Source organism: Coturnix japonica, chromosome 9, assembly GCF_054131305.1.
Source record: "Coturnix japonica strain WE chromosome 9, WE-NBRP24, whole genome shotgun sequence".
Classification (NCBI taxonomy): domain Eukaryota; kingdom Metazoa; phylum Chordata; class Aves; order Galliformes; family Phasianidae; genus Coturnix; species Coturnix japonica.
Window position 1 is genome coordinate 31,410,358 of NC_140671.1, and position 18,597 is coordinate 31,428,954.

The 18,597-nt window shown below is 46.1% G+C and overlaps 1 protein-coding gene and 1 long non-coding RNA gene across 4 annotated transcripts in view; both read left to right on the top strand.

The window, feature by feature from the left end:
• Nucleotides 1-518: 518 nt before the first annotated feature.
• Nucleotides 519-5,013, top strand: LOC146759910 (uncharacterized). Its single transcript, XR_014931906.1, has 3 exons — nt 519-940; nt 1,037-1,211; nt 4,887-5,013. It is a non-coding gene; the product is annotated as an uncharacterized LOC146759910 (long non-coding RNA).
• An 813-nt stretch (nt 5,014-5,826) lies between these two features.
• IGSF21 (immunoglobin superfamily member 21) overlaps nt 5,827-18,597 on the top strand; it is a 66,610-nt gene continuing 53,839 nt past the window's right edge. The window contains exon 1 of one of the 3 annotated variants that reach the window (XM_085509297.1): nt 5,827-5,888. In XM_085509297.1, the coding sequence (XP_085365423.1) occupies nt 5,882-5,888 (7 nt within the window). In that variant the 5' untranslated portion in view covers nt 5,827-5,881. The remainder of the gene's footprint in view (nt 5,889-18,597) is intronic. The other 2 variants (XM_085509296.1, XM_032448768.2) reach the window with 2 other exon arrangements.

Below are 18,597 nucleotides of genomic sequence, written 5' to 3' on the forward strand. Positions count from 1 at the left end.
GCTGCAAATCCAGCTGTTTTTCCCCAGCTGTGGTGGGAGCTGTACTCAGGTAATGCTGCTGCAAGGTCAGCACATTGTAAACCAATGATGTTGGCACAAAAGCTTCAGCTAACCAAGGTAACAGGGGGGACAGATAGAGAGCAGCACAGTAAGCCACCTCCTGCAGCTAAAAGGCCATATCTGTGCCCTCTTAATTCCTACTAGTGAATTTTCTCAGCTATTTGAAAGGATTAAACCCAACTGAGCAGCACGTAATAATCTGAATGCCGCTGAATGCTTAACATCCTCAGGAGCATCCCAGGTGTGTGCGAGGTGGGGCTGGAGCATCTCCAGCAAAAGGTGCATCTTGCTATTGCTTACACTGGATGTGAGAAAGATGCTTCGGGCTCAGAATCCCAGGTGAGATCTGGGGAGAATTTGGGGTTTTGACAATGTGACTTAACCTGGCAGTGACACCAACAAGAAGCAGTGGGGATATTTGCACAGGGGTGTTGTGCCTTTGCCCCACACTTTTGCAGGTCTTGCTGGCTGCTGCATTTGCTGTTGGAGTGAAAGCAATGCCGTGAGCAGCGCACAGGGCTGATAGCCACCAAGACTACCCCCAGGCATAGCTGCCAGCAAATGAATTTCTGTTGCAAAACATCCCCTGTGGCATCCCTGCAATGCAAAACCAGCGACCCGCTGGGCTGCAGCTTTTCTATCAAAGCTTTGAAACGTGGTTCCAGCACAGAGAGAACTCGGTCCTGGGAGCGATGATAAAACCCTCCTGAAATCCGTGTTAGTTCTCATGGCTCTGCCCCCAGGGACCCTGCAAGACATCAAACACAGCAGCAGAGAGGAGCACAGCAGTGGAAATAAGCTCCTGTGAAGGCAGCTGGGGCTGAATTCGGGTTCAGTCAGCCCCAATCAGCTCAGCCACAGCCATTCCCACTGATGCTCTGTAAGTACTTGGCAGATCCGCTGTAAGACCACGGCTCCGGGCACTAAATGTTTCTTTTTTTCCCACTTTTTTTTTCACATTTTATTTTTCCAGCAGAGCAGGGCATGATCTGCTGCGGGCAAAATAAATACCAGCTGCTAATTGCCTGTGCCAAGCGAATGCCATACCCGAGCCCTAACAGAGCGATTAACCCCGGAGCAGCGGGACAGCCCTGACCTCTGCTTCCAGCTGACTTCTGCCATGAGCACAGCATTGGAGGGGCATCTTCAGGGTAAGCCCTGCTGCCAGCTCTGTTCTTGTTGCACACTGTTAATTTGTGGAGACAGCGTAGTGCCAATAATAACCCTATAACTTGGGTTTTGCAGCCCCACAATTGCTCCAGTGGAGCAATGGGGATCATATAATTGTTGTCATAGAACCTTTTGAATTGGAAGGAACCTTAAAAGATCATCTGGTCCAACTGCACGGCAACAAACAGGAACACCCACAGCTCATTCGGGTGCTCAGAGCCCTGTCCAGCCTGAGCTTGAGTGTCTCCAGGCATGGGGCACCCACACTCTCCCTGGGATGACCCCATCATCCCCATCCCCAAAATTCTGGCAATGTTGGGAGCCCCGTATTGCCTTTCCCTAGTGCCAAGCTCTCATTCTGTTCTTGGCCAAACCCTGGGGCTTGGAACTAGTAACCTTTACATGGGAGGAAAGGAAGCAAAACACTTGAGCGATGTGAAAACATGGGCTGTTCAGCTGTAATTTGCTAAACTAATAATTTGGGCTGTAAGAAGAGCTGTGATTGCCCTCTTCAGTTCTCTTGGATGGGTTTGTTTTTTCTCCTGGCTCCACACCCTGCAGCAGCATTTCGGGTTCTGATCCATTTTTCCCCACAAGTAATGCGCAGGGGGTGTTGGCAGCCTGCATGGGGGGCTCTTTGGGAACTTTTTGCTTTATTTAAGCTATTGAACTTGTTCTGGTGTGACTGGGGTTCATCACTGAATCAAGCAAATATTAATTGCCTTGGTAGCGCAAATAGAGGCAATTGCAACCCAATGGGGTCCCCACCAGCCCCAAGGGTCCCTCTGACTTGGGCTGCAATGAGGTTTTTCTGCTCTCATGCTCTGATTAGGTGGGGCTGACACCTCATAGCCAGCTTGGTGGCAGCCACTATTAAGCACCAATTTTCCATAGGCATCCTGCCAGTCTCTGAATTTTGGTCTGCAGGTTAATTTTAGGGCAAGCCTTCCCTATAGCTTGAGCAGAGCCCTCAGGATCCACTGTGTAGGATGCTGTTGACTAACCATCCTGTGTCCTTCTCAATGCCCAGCTTGCTGATCTTAAGATGCCATTAAATGGCACTTAAATGCATCCAACTTCCTGGCACTGCTCAGCTGCTTGTTTGCCCATTCACACTGATAAACAAGATGAGCCTGCATCCAGCCAATTTCATGGTCTGATTCCTGCACACTAGCATCATACAATAGCGTCCTGTCTAAAAATAATGCAACTTACTCTATATTAAAGGCTGATTCACGATGTCTCTATGGAGCAGTCGCTCTGTTACCTTTGGAGGTAGGGGATTGTGCCATAGCTGGAGTGTGACTGTATACAACTTGTGCTGCAGTACAGGGATGCTGAGCTGGAGCCCAAGGGCTGCTTTTTTAGAGGATACATCTGCAATGCAAGCATGTTTCTATCACCACCCAACATGAAAGGAGCAGTGAAGGGAGTGTTGGATGCTGCAGTGCTGGAGTTTCCCCTTCCTGGGGCAGGATATTAGGCAGCTGTTTTAATCAGGAGGTATTGTTTGCAGGAGCTGGACATCCACATGCCTTGCTATTCCTAGTGATGCACAAGCTGTGCCAGTGAAGGTTTCCAAGAGTGGATGCTGGGGGATAGGAGGAGTTGCTGCTGCAATTGGGAAACATGCTCGGAGAAGTTTAGGGCTGATTGCAGCCTGTAGGCAACAGCTTTAGCTGCACATGAGTGATCCATTCATTGCACTTTTGGACAGCAGCAACTGTGACCAGCATGTATGGAGAAATAGTGTGGGGAGTCTGGTAACAATTCCTTTCTTCCTGGCTTGCAACCATCCCCAAAACCCAGCTTTGAGCTCTACAGCCCACCCCAGATGGAAGTGCGGCTTCAGCAGCTAATAAGGCTCACTGAGCAACTCGTACCCTGGAGAGGAGGGAAAAACTGTCGAGAATTTATTAGCTTAATTACATTTTCCTAATACGGTTGACCCCAGTTGCACAGCAGAGTGCTTATCAAAGCTGTAATCTGCTGGACATTATTGAACTCTTAATGAGAGTTAATTGGTTGCCATTCCTCCTCGGGATGGACGTGGTCATCTCCAGGAATGCAGGTTTTGCTTTTGAGTTGTGGTACCGAGCAGCAGAGTGCAGAGAATTGGGAGTTCACAGGGGGAAAGGATGGGGATGAATTGGGAAGGGAAGCTGGCTGAGATGGGGAACACGTGGTGAATGCAATCCTGGACGCAGGTGTTGCAATGCTGTGTGCTGGATGTGAGCTATCCTAATAGGACTGAGGGAAGCGGGGGGGAAAAAGTGCTCTCATGGAAACAAGGCTTAAATGGTCTTTGTGGCAGAGTGTTTTTGAAGTCCTTGTCAAAGAGACAGTTTTCAGGTTGTTAGCCAAACCCCCTCTGATGAACCTGAATCTGTCACATGACCTCACCCTGCGGTGATGCTGAGCAAAGACATCCCCTTCCCATCCAAAACCTTTTTGGGGCCAGGATCATAGAACCATGGTTGGAACTAAGGTTGGAAAAGACCACTAAGATCAAGTCCAACCATCAACCCAAAGATGCTTGCGGAGTTGGGATGCATCAGTCTCTACCTGTACAGCATCACATGGGGCATGACCTCTGAGAGTGGGGTTTTTCCCCTTTTTCCCTGTAAAATGTGTTGGTGGGCAGGATGAGCAGGGATGGGATGTTCCAGCCTTTGGTGCAGGTTCTGGTGACAGGCAGCTATTTCATCCTTACTGCACTATTTTTGTCTCATTTCTTAAGCAAGAGTTATTTAAATTGCTTCCTCCGGGCTGATTTACTCCCATCCTTATTTCCCTGTCACTCTGATCTGCCTCTAAACTGGCTTTAAGGCTGGTGGCTGCCCAAGCTTAAACTCTCCCAAAGGCTTATCCCTCCCGCCCTCAAATTTTGACAGACCTTTCAAGGCACGCAGCAGCTCCACGTCTCTTTCTATCCCAGATAATAAGATTAATTACAGCCAGATTTGTGTTCTCCATGATGCTTTCAGAGAGACTCGTTATGTATTTTGACTGCTTTGCTTTCCTATTCACTCCCTCCTTGTCTTTGCACTTCTTAATAACTCTGTCTGGCGTCTAATTAGTGCTCAGAGGGGTACTTGGGGCTGGTGCTGGGGGAGGTTGGGTAATTTTGCAAATTGGATGCTGTAAGGATGGTTGCTGGAGGGGTATTGGGGGGTTGGAAAAGCTAAGCTAGCCTATAATGTTGCCACCCCACTGAGATACACAGCCCTGTGTCATGCTTGTCCCCTCCTCACCTTGACTTCTGCAGTACAGAAGAGCTTTGCCTTCAGCCCTGTCTTTGTACATCCCTGGGCACCAATGGCAGTGGTGATTGCTGGCTTTCTCATTAAAGCTCTGGCCTGGATATTCCTCCTCTTATTGCCAGCATCAAAGCAGCATACAGCTGGGGAGGAGGTTAGCCAGTCCATCCATAATTACAGGGCCAGAGCCTGTGTGAACATAAAACCATTAGTCTAATTTGACTATCTAACAAGGAGCTGTGATGTTTTATGCATGGTGCCTAATTTTACCCTCGCAATCTCCTGCTATATTTAACATCATTAATCATTGATTCCCATGGGGCTGGAACCCTGATTAGTGTCAGATGTATTATGGGAGAAAAGGGATTTAAAATATAACCCCTTTCCATTCTCCAGGGGCGATGAATCTGGTTCACCGGTGCGGAGCTGCTGGTCCTTGGATGAGTTGAGTCTGGAAAAGTGGCTGGAAAGTACAGTACCTTTGCAGGAGTTCTTGATGCCATTATTAGGGGAAAAAAATAAGGTAAGAACATATAAGATGGAAAAATTAAAAAGCACAAGCGCTGGGCAATGTGGCTGTCTCACACCTTTCTGGCAGGAGTGTGCCAGTGAAGAGATGGGATGGTGAGCGTGGCTTATCTCCCCAGCCATGCCTTGCTAATTAAATACAGCTCCCAACGATGTTCTCCTGCAGGTAGAGCTGGAGGGCATCCAAAAGGAGAAAAGGCACGAAACACCTTTTCGGTAGCGACCCATCTACTCCCAGGGTGCTTTCCCCACTCTTTGTTTCCTGCCCAAATCTTATTAGCTCTGTTTACGTGGCAGGGATGTCAAGCGATTAATTTTTAATGGCTTGGTTTATTGCGTGTTTGAATGGTTTATTGAGTAATTCCCACATTTAAGTGATTAATTCCCCAGAGTTGGGAGCGACTGGTTAGTTTTACATTAATCAGCATGCCAAGGGCGGGACAATCGATCAATCCTCACTGCCAGCAAAAGTGATGTTAAAATACCTCAAGGTGCAATGAGGTTAAGGGAAAGGAGTAATTATGACTCCAAGTTCCCTTTGCTAATCTGGTGCCCAGCCAGCAGCTGGTCTCTCTCCTCCTGTTCCCAAAGCAAAACAAACCCTGCTAATTAATTTGGAGGCTTGCAAGAGTCCCAGCTCCTGTAGCTTGGTAGGGTTTGTAGCGTTGGGTGTGATTTGGAAGGAGGAAAGTGCATGGGGAGCCATGAAGCAATGGGCAAACAGCCATTGTGGGGGAATGATGTAATATACAAGTTTTGGAAGTGCAAGTCATAGCTCAACTGCTCTATTTCTGCCTTTACAGCCTCTAAAGGTGAACTGAGATCAATGCAGAACCTTGTCAAGGTCAGCACTTTGGAAGCAAATGGCAGGTAAGACAGCCACCGTATGTAAGGCTCTGCTCTGCCAAAATGCTCCTTAGGATGGGGAAGTAGTATGCGCCGTGTCATGGTGGATGAGGGGAAACAGCAAAAATGGCTTTAGGCAGAGGATGCAGCCCATCAGTCACAGCATTGCCTTTCCTTGCACCCAGTAATGAGGAGAGGAGCTTGCAGAGATGCTCAGCTCCGGCTTCTTCAGCTCCACGTTTACTCAGAGGTGTTTATTTCTCCTCCCTTTTAGCTCCATTCCCCATTATTGAGCATCAGAGCAGCCCATTCTTCTCCCACACACAGTTTTTAACCCAAACCTCCTGCAAAAGGAGAAAACAGGTGTTGTGCAGCAAATCCCTGCCAGCTTTGAGAGCTCCTAGGCTGGCAAAGAAAACAAATGATGCTTTTCTTTATTTATTTATTTTTAACACCTCTGCATGGAAGCAGTGTTGATCGCTGCCAGCCAGGCAGATGCAAGCTGCTAATGACAGCTCCCGATGGCGCAGGGCTGCCTCTTGTGTCATCAAAGCGGGCGGTGGCGAGCTCAGCTCTGCAGAGGTATTTTTAGCAAAGCTTTGCTATCGAGACGTGCTGCTCTTCCCCACTAAGAGTGTGGCAAATCTGGGTTTTATTTTTGCAAGGGATAGGTGGAAATCAGAGACTTAATGGGTGAAAATTGGGTTTCTGGAGGTCCTGATGGGACTAAGCAGGGGCTGGGCTGGAAATGAAAGGACAGAGGATGGTTTTTGTGCTTTGCAACCAGGCTACAATAATTGCTTTGGGGAGCAGTGAGTGCACCAAAGCCTTTCGATTTCTCACCTTCAAACAACAAGCTTCTCCTTCTGCTATTAGAACAGGAGAGGAAAACCCAGGGATTTTGTAGGGTGCACAGAATGAGTTGCACTGCACAGCAGAAATCCTTTTTTCACTATTGCTGCCAGCAGTGGGGTTGGGTCATCCACTTGTTTCCTTAAGCATGGGGAAAGGCTTGAAAATCCATCCCTATTAGCATCCCTGTTCCTGTTTGAACAGTTTGCAGCAGCAGCTAATAGTGCTGGCATTGATGGTGTGACTGTAGCTCATCAGGGGACTGGCTGCATGAAAATTCTGCAAGCTAATGTTCTTCCAGCCTGCGGTAGCTGTGGCCTCCCAGCCCCAAATCTGCTGCTTCTGCCCCCAATTTTGTACAATGGCTTGGCCCCATTGTGTACTTGCTTGACTCCTGGTCACACTCCAGAGGTGCATGGTAATGTGCCTGGGGGGTGAATTGCAGTCATTATAAGGTTGGAAAAGGCCTCTAAGATGCCCAGGTCCAACCCCAACCCATCCCCACCATGGCCACTGACCGTATCCCTCAGTGCCACATCTCCATGGCTCTTGAACACCTTTAGGACAATTTCAGGAGGACAAAACCCACAGAACACAGAGTCCTCTGCCTAAATGATTGCCTGCAGATGGATTTTTGGTTTGAGGTCACAGCCCTTCCTCCCATCTCACTTCTCCTGAGGCAGATTTAGGCTCTGGAGACCAGAAACAATTTGTGGAATGCTTTAAATTAAGTACTTCTTCTACGTGAGTTTAATTTCCACATTATAGGACAGTTACTGGGCATTAGGATATTTTAAAAATAATTATTAATATCATATTAAACGATGAATTATCGTGAACAATTAAAATTAATTACATTTCTCCAAGTTAATTAAATTATTCCTATAACAGGGAGATGAGTATGCTTCACCATAAAAATTAGTGTCCCTCATGGGAGAATTGAATAACGTGTCACTGGAAGGAGTGGAAATGGATTCAGTGCTCCCAAATTTCACATCTTGGTTCTTTCCCACCTCATCCCTATCCCATACCCCCCAGTCTTCAGTTATCTAAGTGTTGGGTTGGAGTGGGTGTCTTTTTTCAGCTATTTCACCACATACATTAATTCAATTAAACCCCAATTTATACACTGCATTCATTGCTCATGGCAAAATCTGCCTTCTTCATGCCTGCTTGCATGTCTCACATCAGGATAAATCCATTTGACCTTCCCTGTTCTTGGCCATAATGACTGTCATCCTCCATTGTCACTTGGAAATAACTCACCGTCATTAAAAATCCTCTTGCAATTTTCTCCTGTTTACCCAAAGTCTGGGCATGGATAAGATGTAATGGCTCTTTATTTTATTTTATGTATCCATTTTTCTCCTTTCCTTGGCTTGTGCAGGGTGGCCAAGGTTTCTTAACCCTTTTTGGGACCCTGGCTTTGCGATTTCTAATCACACAATGCAATGCTCAAGTTTTTCCCACCCGTCAACTTCTGCTGTTTAAGTTTCAAGCAGCCAAAAATAACCCCAAGGCTCCTGACCTCAGCTAGAATTTCTCTTTGGTAACAGCTTCTGTGTGTAGGTTTTTGTTTTTATTTTCCCTGTATTTCCTGAATAAATTTATTACAGTGGCCAGGAACAAAAGAGAATAGCAAAAATGGGTATTTCTCTCTCTCTAAGTCTGTAATGCCCTGACATGGAGCAGTGCCCTGCTTGAATGTGATGCTGAAAGAAGCACTCGCTGATGGTGAACTCAGCACCTGGAGTTGTAGCAGCCCCAACCAATGTTTTTAGGTTAAAGTGTTACCTTGGTCTGAGCCATCCCTGCCCTAAATGTATTTACTTCAAGGTCTGTCCCAGTTAGAGATTTGCTTGAAATTGTTCCTAGATTTGCCCTGTCTGTAACTTTCCCTTTATGCAGACAAGGAAAAAAGAAAATCCCAACAAATTCCCCCAAAGCCCATAAATGCCAAAATCACACACAGAGCGATCCAGCAAAGCATTTAAGCACCTCCACAGTGATGCTAATGCTGCTGCTACAATTAGTGAGGGCTCAGTGCCTCAATTGTTGCTGGATCCAGCTGTTGGATTGAGGCTGCCCAAAATTGAAGCCGCAGTGCTGAGCAGGAATAGGAGCACGTCCCTGTGCCCAGGAGCAAGGCTGTTCTTGTTTTACAGCCGAGCCGATTTGTTTCCTTCTGCTGAACAAGGCGAGCATTGCTCTCCCGTTTGCATCAGTGGCACCGAGGCAGTGACACGAGTCAGAGCCAGCCTGGGGAAACGAGAAAAAAAGTCTCTGTTAATAAAGCACTGAGCACGCTGTGCTGAAATGCAAACACTGGCTTTTTTTCAGTGAAACACAGCAATACAGAAGGGTTCGGTTTGCAATGTTTAGTGAAGTCGAAATACAGCAAAGAGAGAAAAATCCATTTATTGCAGGAGAATTACTTCTTTTTCCCTTCTGCCCCTTATAAAGCTGGGTTTCTGCAGGGGGAGCAAATAGGTGGTTTGGTTGCTGGGAGCAGGCAGTTATCAGGGCCCATTGGGGTGGAGTGGGGCTCTTTGATTGCAGCGAGCGTTCCATCTGCAAACCTCTTCCTTTTTTGTGTCTGTCCCCACTCGTTTGTGGCTCAGTGGTATATCTGTGCATACTGAACAGCAAACTTGCTCAGATGGCAGCTCTGCTCTGCAACAGGAGAGTTTAATTTTTTCTGGAGGTATCTTTTAGCAATAATTTGCTTTTTCTGGAGCTGTTACTAAAGCAGTGTATAAGTGCAGCAGGCATGGGACATTCTCACTGTGCGCTTCACACTTTCATGCCAATATTTGTGTATCCATCAACAACCTCTCTAACTTTTATTGGACAGTCTTGAGTATTAGTCAGCTCCCACAGCTGACCCGACACTTGCCTCAGCTGATTAATCAGAGGTTCAGGCTGTGATCACCAGTTTCCCATACATAGGGGATCCTTTGACCATTTATATATGACCCCATCTTACCCTTAGATTTTAGGGTCCCCATTGACCATGGTGCAGTTGTCAGCAGAATAAACGCTCCTTCAACATCCCTTCCCAAAGCAGAGTGAGTCCCCAGCCCAATCTGATTAGGGGGAAAGAATTAAGCAGTCCCTTTGGATGCACTGTTTCATGCTGTAAGTGGTTTAGCAGCAGCTTGCTGGGAATTAGCTGGGCTTGGAGATAAGGAGGAGGAACAGCTGCATGCAGAGGGTATCCCTGTTTGTATTCCAGCTCAAGCATGTTTTGGTTGAATTCCCAATCCCAATTCTCTGCAATCACAAGGGGAAGAAACTTGCTTCTCTGTTCCCAGAGCCTGAGACACTCAGGCAATGATGAGGTGCCTGGAGCTGAAGCCTTAAAAATGTTGTAATCACGGGAGCTGTCTAACAGTGCATTAAAGTAAGGAATTACAAGTGCAGAGAGTTCCCAACTCTGTGCAAATTTTAGTTTAAAATAATTTTTCATTTAAATATATATATATATATACACACATATATATATATATTTCCTGGCTCCACTCACCATCTCTTTTATGCCTAAATAACCTATTTTAAAAGTTCATTAAAGTCTTACAGCAGTGCCTGAGTCATTGCATTGCAAGTGAGCTGGGCTGTGTTAATGGACCTTGTCTAGGAGAATATAAAACCAGTGGAAATTGGGCTCAGGTGCATGCGATTTACCTGAGTGACTGGAAGGGGTGGAACCAGGATCCCTCCCTTCCCAGCCCTCATATAAGAGTTGGTAGTGGGGATGAGGGTATCTCTCTGGAGACTCCTGTGTGCATGAGGCTTGTACCTGAGGCTTCCTGAAGGTAAGTGGCTTTTTTTTTTCCTTTGTTTCTGTATTCATAGCTATTGTGTTTGGCCTTGTTCTTGCTTCAGCCTAGGTTTTTGCCACCCTGCTATTGTTGCTGTGCTTTACATTGTGTTATGGTGTTATATCCCCTGACATGAACAAGGTTGCCAGCCACTAAATCAAGCACTAAATGCACCCCCTGTGATGTCCATCTGTATGTACAATGCTCCAGGTTCTGGTGCATCCCCTGCTAGAAGGCAGAAATGCTGTGCCACTTTTCCCTTGGATTGCTGGGGGAGATTTCAACTCATGATGCTTTTTTCCTAAGTTTTGTGGTTGTGAGACAGAACAATCCCATGATAAAAAAAGAACTGTTCAATTTTTGAAAACAGTCTTTTGATTTGGGAGGCAGAAGAGTGGCTTAAATTTTGTCTTTGTGTTTGAAAGAATCTATTCCACTGAGTGCCTCTGCTCAGGTAGGGGGGAGGGTGATTGAGTGACAGCAGTGTTACTTTGAAGACGTTTTTGAGCTGATTGCGATAGGTTTTAATGTTCCAAAATTGTCAAAATGGAGCAGCTTTGTAGTTGCAAATGATTTGCTTTGGAAATCTAAGCTGGTTACGGAAGGGAATTGAAATTGTGGATGCAAAGGGATGTGACTGGGAGGTGACGTGCCTCAAAGTGATGCAAATCCATCACCTGTCGGGGCCATGGTAAACATGATGGCTCCAGCATGACCCTATGCCCTCTTGTAAAAATGCTTCATCCGTCCATGCAGTTTTTCTTCTTTTTCTCTAGACAGGAGGTGCATTTGCTAGCACTGTTTCCATGCCTGCTTGGGGAATAGCTATGCATTTATCTCCTGCACCAGAGTTTTGCCACTGGTTTGGGGGAGGTTTTGGGGGAAGAGGATACTGCAGGTGGCTGTGTTTCTGAGCCCATTAGTTCCTTTTGCTTTCATGTAAGGATGTTTTAAGTTTAAAATAAAGTACTCTAAATATGAACATGGATTACAATAGAATGCATTTTTGGTTAGATGAGCTGGGAAAGAGTAAGAAATAGCGAATCTATAAAATCTTTTCACGACTAAGCTTGAGAATGGTGACATAGAGTTCAGCCCTTGGAAAGGCTCTTGGTTCAGAAGCATCATCTGCCCAACATCCAACTCCAAGGAAAGAAAGAAATAATCCTTCCCAGTTAAGAGAGAAAACTGTTAATGAGGCCAGAGGCTTCAGGAAGACACAGGTTATGTAGAAGGATGTGCAACATGCTGCAATGCAGCCTCCATTCCTGCCTCCACCAAGGTTATTAATAATAATTTATAAGCATCCTTCCCATCTGTGTATGCTAAAGAAATGGGGAAAAATAATGGAAATGAAATGAAAGGCTCTTGAGTTCAAGTGCTGCTGGGTGAAGCCCCGTATGAGACTATTTTCCTTCATTTTGAGGGTGTGGGATTTGCATAGCTGTTGGCTGTACCTGTGCTGCATAATATGGATTTGAATGGCTCTGGAGAGAGGAAGTGTTTGGGTGTGAAAAGTTAAGGCTCGGACAATAACAGCTTCGTATGGGACTGATGTTGGCTGGGGTACCTCTCTCTCTGTGATTGTGCATTTCTCATCCAATATTTTTCAAACCTCCTAATGCCCATAGCTCTACAACAATAAGATTTTGTTGTGGGACAGGAACTCTTTGCTTGTGCTGGAGCACTGCTGTTGGGAGCCAGTGCAACCACTTTGCTCAGCCAAAGCCTGCTTTATTTTCATGTTATTTATTATTATTTAACCTTTTTCCTCTGTTCCTCTATGGCAACGGAGCTATATGTCAAACATGTTTCACCCTTCTCTGGTCTGACACTGCTGCTGGATGTCAGGGAATGGCCTTAGGGCTGCATTTTCCTGTCCTTTTCCAGGTGACAAACCCCCTTCCCGTGCAACTGGCTGCATACACAATTTTTTAGTCATGGGATCCCCATTGCATGCTCTGTTGACATTGAATCCTTCTGTGCATCTTGCATGTGAATTATTCACACCACATGCAGGCTGCTCTGTGCAGCCTGGAGTCGTCCCGCTGTTGATTTTAAGGCGTGGTGACAGGTTGAGAACTGGATCAGTAGCATTAATACGTGAGCGTGGGGCACGCGGTGCTAGTGGAGCAGATGTCATGGAAGTCACAGTGCGTTAATACTGTGATGAGGCATTGCAGGGATGCTGCTGAGATGATGCCACTTCAGAGAACAAATGGGTTGTAGTGGTAATTAAGGATGCTCTGTGCTGCTTCTGCTCCCATGAGCAACTCCTTAAGTTCTGAACTTCAGTGAGAACTGCTTGCTGGGGTTGGGGGCTGTCTCCTTGCCTGGTTTTTGGTACTTGTAGTGAAGGTATTGGTACCAAAGTGGGTCATGCTCCTTTCCTTAAAGATCAGCAGAGAGAAATAAATGCTGGTAGGGTACCATTATCTTGAGCAAATGTAAAGCAAGAAAGCAAAGAAAACAAAGGAAAAGAACTTTTTTTTCCCTCTATTTTTTTTTTTCCCCCCCTCTTGGCTGCTTGAGACCATGAAGGGCATGACTGAGGTGTGAACGTCTAAAGCACATTTTCAGTGATACAAGAAACCCAAGGTGGGTTTCACCTTTATAGCTTGAAAGCCAGAATGGTCAGAAAGTCAGTATGTGAGATGTCTGCACCCTTGATGCTTGCAAGCTGCTGGTATCTGACTTGAATCTTCGCAAGAACAAGTCAGCTGTGAGGGAGCAAAACCTTGGGCTTGGATCCAAAGCCAAAATCAAACTTTACTGTTGCCAGGGTTGGTAGTGCTCGCTCGCATCACAGTATGACGGTTTGTCTTCACAGCCTTCCCACCCTGCCAAAAAAAGCATAAAACTGGGATTACTCGAAACCTTGTGCAGGATGGCTGCAGTTGGTTCCAGCTCTGCCTTGGATGGTGGGGTTCCAGCCAAAGTGGGATGTATGATGGACCCTTTTCAGATCTTGTTGGGTTTTGGGTTGTGAGGAGTTGTACCTGAGGGCTGGGGAGCTCTGCACTGTGTGGGAAGGTATTTGAGGGGGTGGCAGTGGGTGGCCGGCACCCTCATTAAAATTGCAGGAGATTGGTAGTATATAAGCATGGAACCTGGATAAATATGGCTTTTTTGTCATTCTTCCTCAAATTAAAATCAATTTCTTCAGCACAAGTAAAATCTATATGTAGCCATGCTACAAGTTCTGCAAAAGGCTCTGTTCAGGGGGTGGTATGAGTTCAGCAGGCATGAAGAGCAACCTCCAGGAGCTAGAAATGTGGGGCTGAAGGCTTTTTTGGTGTACGTTGATGCTGCAGAGGTGGCTGTGCCTCTTCCAGCCTCCACTGTGCTGCCTCTTTCTTCTGCCATAGATAAAGGAGCCCAGCTGCTCCTGGTTTGGAGGACGTGGAGATTTTATTTATTTTAAGGCTTTTAATTTAAAATGAGTATCTGTGAGAAGCAAAAGTCTGTAAGAGGGTTAATGACTCGGCCGCTGCTCCCGCAAGCCGGCAATAACCTGATAAATCGCTGAGTACACTCAGGCTCGTGTCGCCCCGGCTCAGGTTATTTCCTACACGGTGCCGACCTCCGAGTAGGTGATTACTGCCTAAACGCTCTCATTTGTCCTCCGGTTGTCAGCCCTGGCGCGGCAGAGGTTCCTCCTGGCCCTGCCTTTCTCAGAGCTGAGTAGGAAAATAAAGCAAGTTTTCTTCCTCAGGTTTGCAAACAAAATTAATTCCACTCCAGCGCGTCCAGGCACCCCAACTATTTCCTTCTTTGCAAGCCAGGAAGAAGTGTGGGGTATCTTCAATCTTGTTGCAATGCTTATCCCTTCTTCTTGACTGCTGTTGCCTTTGGCTTGGTTGTGTGCATCCATCACTTGCTCCAAGAATACTGTCAAATTCTGAGCATCATCTGCAGCTACATTCTTCTGGGGCACTGAGAGGGACCTTGGATTTTATTTATTTCTTTATTTTCTTTTCCTTTTTTTTCCTTCCTGATGTTTTTCTGCTCACAGCCCCACTTGTCGTCACTTGGTGACAAGTTGATGAAAGCTGCTCCAAAAAGAGGCCAAGGAGACAGATTGGTGTGGAGGGGAGGAGGAGGTGATGTGCAGAAATCAAACTCTATATCCTGAGAGATATAGAGCAGGTTTGTTTATTTCAGCAGTGTGCGTATGCTGGGTGCAAGGGAGATTGCTCCTTCTAACTTGCAGCTATAGGCAGAACTGATACATAATTTCCCAGACTTTGTATACATATTCATTATATTGCAGACAACACCTTATCATATGGTCCCTCCCACTCGTGCATGCTTTGTGAGCAATGGGGGTACCCTCCTGGTGGTCGTGGGATGAAGGCTCATTGTCTTCCTCGTGAAGGCTTGTAGTTTTCCTTGCTGTGAACTTCCAGCCCTGCAGGAGGTGGTAGCCCCCAGAACAGTTCTAACTTGCTCTGGGAACATCTTATCGCCTCCTCTCCAGGTGTCCTCGAGCTGTTCTTAAACCCTTATCTTTTTCCTTCCTGTCCCTCACATTGTTCTAATCCCAGCTTCTTACTATCCCATTCTTCCAGAGGCCTCTATGTATTGGCTTCTGTAAACCATCTCTAACTCCCTTCTACCCTTTGTTTCTGTGGACTTTTTATTACCTTCCGGTTTCCTAGCTTCTGTGAATCCTTCCTTAGCCTTCAGAGGGAGGGGAGGAAGGGTGAGGAGCTGAGCTGCCACTTGTCTGCCAGAATCATTTGATTGCGTATCTTCAGCATTTAAGCTCACACTGTGATCAATCCCCTCCTCCATTTGTGGTGCATTTTCCAATTTGTACATACAGTGTGCGGGAGTAGGTAGCAGATGAAACTGAGAAATGCAGCTATCTCATTTCATTTCTTTTTTATTTATTTTTTTTCTGCTTTTTCTCCCTCCCTTTCTTCTTACCTTTTACTTCCTCCAAACTGTTGTTGGCAGCAGCCTCCTTCCCAAAGGCAGCCACACCTGTTTGCAGGATTATTTTTACAATCCCTTTGGCACCGGCATCTCCTCCTGCACAAAAGCCTCTCCTATAAATAACTCCTGGCTGTGCTCACTCCCCCTCCCTTCATTGCTCCATCTTCCCCTCCCATCGTCTGCTCCTGGGCTGTGGAGATGGAGCCTGGAGTGGGGCTGCCCAGGGAGGCAATGGAGTCACTATCACGCCTGGAGGTGTTCGAGAGCTGTGGGGATGTGGCACTGAGGAATGGGGTTAGTGGGGATGGATTGTGATTGGGTTGGAAGCATATTGAGTTTTTACCCATCAGGAAAACCCAAAGTGGTCTTGAGCTGGATGAGTGTGAAGGATAAATCCAGGCTCAGGCCATGGAAATGTTGCACTGGTTCACTGCACCTCCACCTGAAAAACTGGAATGGCAAAAAGGCCTGGGGAGGGATGTGAAACCTCGTGTGCCTTGCATGTGTAACTTGCTTTTGGGTTTTTGGTGAGGTTTGCTGAGAAGGAGCGAGGGTGCAGCCAGTAATGAAATGCTTCTCACGTGCCTTAATGAAGTGCTGAAAGACTCACTGCCGGGCTTGCGGCAAATTAGATGTGGATTATTGGAGCAATGAGAATTGAACGACCCGAGATGTTATCAGAGGAGGGAGGGAAATGTGTTTCCTCATTTTACTGCGTCCTGCAGTGTGCATTTAATTACCTGGAACAGACTAAAATAAGTAACCCCAAATCCAGACTGGAGGTAGATTGCACACTGGCATCTTCACGCACACTCCAAAAGTATAACTTTGGGGATACATGGTGCTTAAACATTTGCATTGCATGTTTCCAAGCAAGAAGCAACACTTTGCTGAATTTACACCCCATTCAAGTCCTTTCAGCAAGCATTGCAATAACAGAATCCAGCTGGGACTGCCCCCTTCCCTTTGCATCCCCTCAGTGAGTGTGTGCTCTATCGTCACAGGGTATGTCTGGGCTTTGTGTCCCCAGCGCAGGCTTGGGGCTCATTTGGAAGCCAGCCCTGCCAGCGGAGAACAAGCAGATTTAATTAAACATAACCTTCCCTTCAGCAGGAAAATAAACTGTATTCTCCTTATAGGACAATTAGTATTTACAGCCCCTCCTCACTGTGCTTCCTCCCCTTTTAATACTCTTCTTTATTATCCCTGACTGGGAAGAAATGGCATTTGATTTCCATAAATTAGCATGAGGAATTGGAGGGAGGGGGAGCAAAAAAATACAAAGGAAAGGGAAAATAAGGAGGAAACCAATAGAAAGAGCAAGGAAATTTGGGGGCTAGCAGTACTATAGGGTGGTAATGTAGGGGTTTCCTCCACATTAAAGCAAGCAACTGCCTGAGAAAAGCTGGAGAAAATATGTTTCTAAGCAATGAGCTTGGTAGAGAGAAAGCAACAACACCTCAATTGGAGGATAAAGGTGGTGGGAGGAGGTGGGAACTGAGGGTGTTTTCTATGAAGTTCACCCAGTCCCTGGTGTTTAGCAGGAGATAAAAGCTTTCATTGGCCTGGGCAGGGAGCCAAAAACCGTGTTTATCTGCTCATGGATATCAAATGTGTTCGGGGCTGCAACTGTTAATTCCTTTTTCTTTGTGGGAAGCATCCAGCAGCATCTCCAGTCTGAGGAAATGTCAGCTTGGTGCTTGCTGGCATTTTGACTCGAGGAAAGCCCCCCAGTAATGACTCCTTTGAGGTCAAGCTTTAGGAATGGTGTGAGCTCAAACTTGCTGCTTTGGAGGTGTTTTGTGTCCAAATTTCTTGTATCGGGGTTTTAATGAATCCCCATCATCATCTGGTTGGATGGGGGTGGAGGACCACAGCGATCCCATCCATGAGATGTACGTTTGGAGGGGATGAGCCACGTTTATCCATCTAGAGTGAAAATGACTTTGTGTCCTCGTTTGGACATGCGAGAGCAGGTGGGGAAGGCTACTAAAGCTGTTCTGCCTTGACCTTAGAAAACAAAACAAACAAAACAAGCAAACAAAAAACCAAACAACCAACTAATCTTCTTTAATACTGTTGTGAAGTTGACCTGCTTTTTAGATGATTTTGTGGCTAATTGCTGGCAATGGAAGAGTTTCAGGATCTGAGGAGCTTGTGTTTTATTTGTAGCTACCAACGCTATGCTGCCATTACAGATTTGCTGGACTTGTCCCTGTGTTTTCATTGAGCAAAGGTGGTGCACTGTGCATGAAGATCCCATCCAACCCTTTTGAGATACCCACATCCCATCAAGTGAAACAGATTGGAGGCTTTTCTCTTTACAATGAGAAGTCAGTGTGTTGTTCACTTGTATTTAAAATGCACTCAACAAATGGAAAATACTGTCTGCAACGTATCTGCTTACTCCCTCATCCCAAGCTGTCAGTCAGCTGTCCTGACACTGTAGGTGTGATTGATGGGTGTGCAGAGGTGACATCACAGCTGCTCACAGCACTCGAGAATAATGAGTGGCTTGCAGTGATTGATGCTGGAGAAGACGGGTGGTCGTGCTGAAACCTCTGCTCCCAGTAGAACCCTCGGAACCCAGTTCAATCAGTAAAGCTTCCAGCAATCTCTTGCTTGTTCTAGTTACAGTTTGTGTGGTTTGATCTATTTTGAAGGCAGAAGATGTGTAAAACAGCTGAAACGTGTAACAGCGTTTCAGTGGTTATTACAGAAGCACCAGGATTCAATCTGCTTGAGCCCAAGAGTGAGAAATTCCTAGAAAGGCAATTTAATTGACACATCTGAATGAACTTTTAGTTTAAATGGCATGTAAATACCATTTTCTTATTTTAAATGGACTTGTTTGTAGAAGGCCAACTTGATGTTGGCATTTTGCTGCTCTGAGAACCTTCCTGTAGATGTTTCCTTTCTGTGACAACTGATGTTGACTTCCCCCATCACCCGCACATCTCACAATGGAGGAGTGCTATTTAGGAACAGGAAAAGCAGAATTGCAAATACTTCTGGGGTGTCTCTGGCCTTCCTCTCCAAACTATTTCTGGGGGCACTGGAGGATTTTTCCATTTCTCTTTCTTTCCCAGTCTGAATTTCTCTCCTTCCCTTGGAGATTT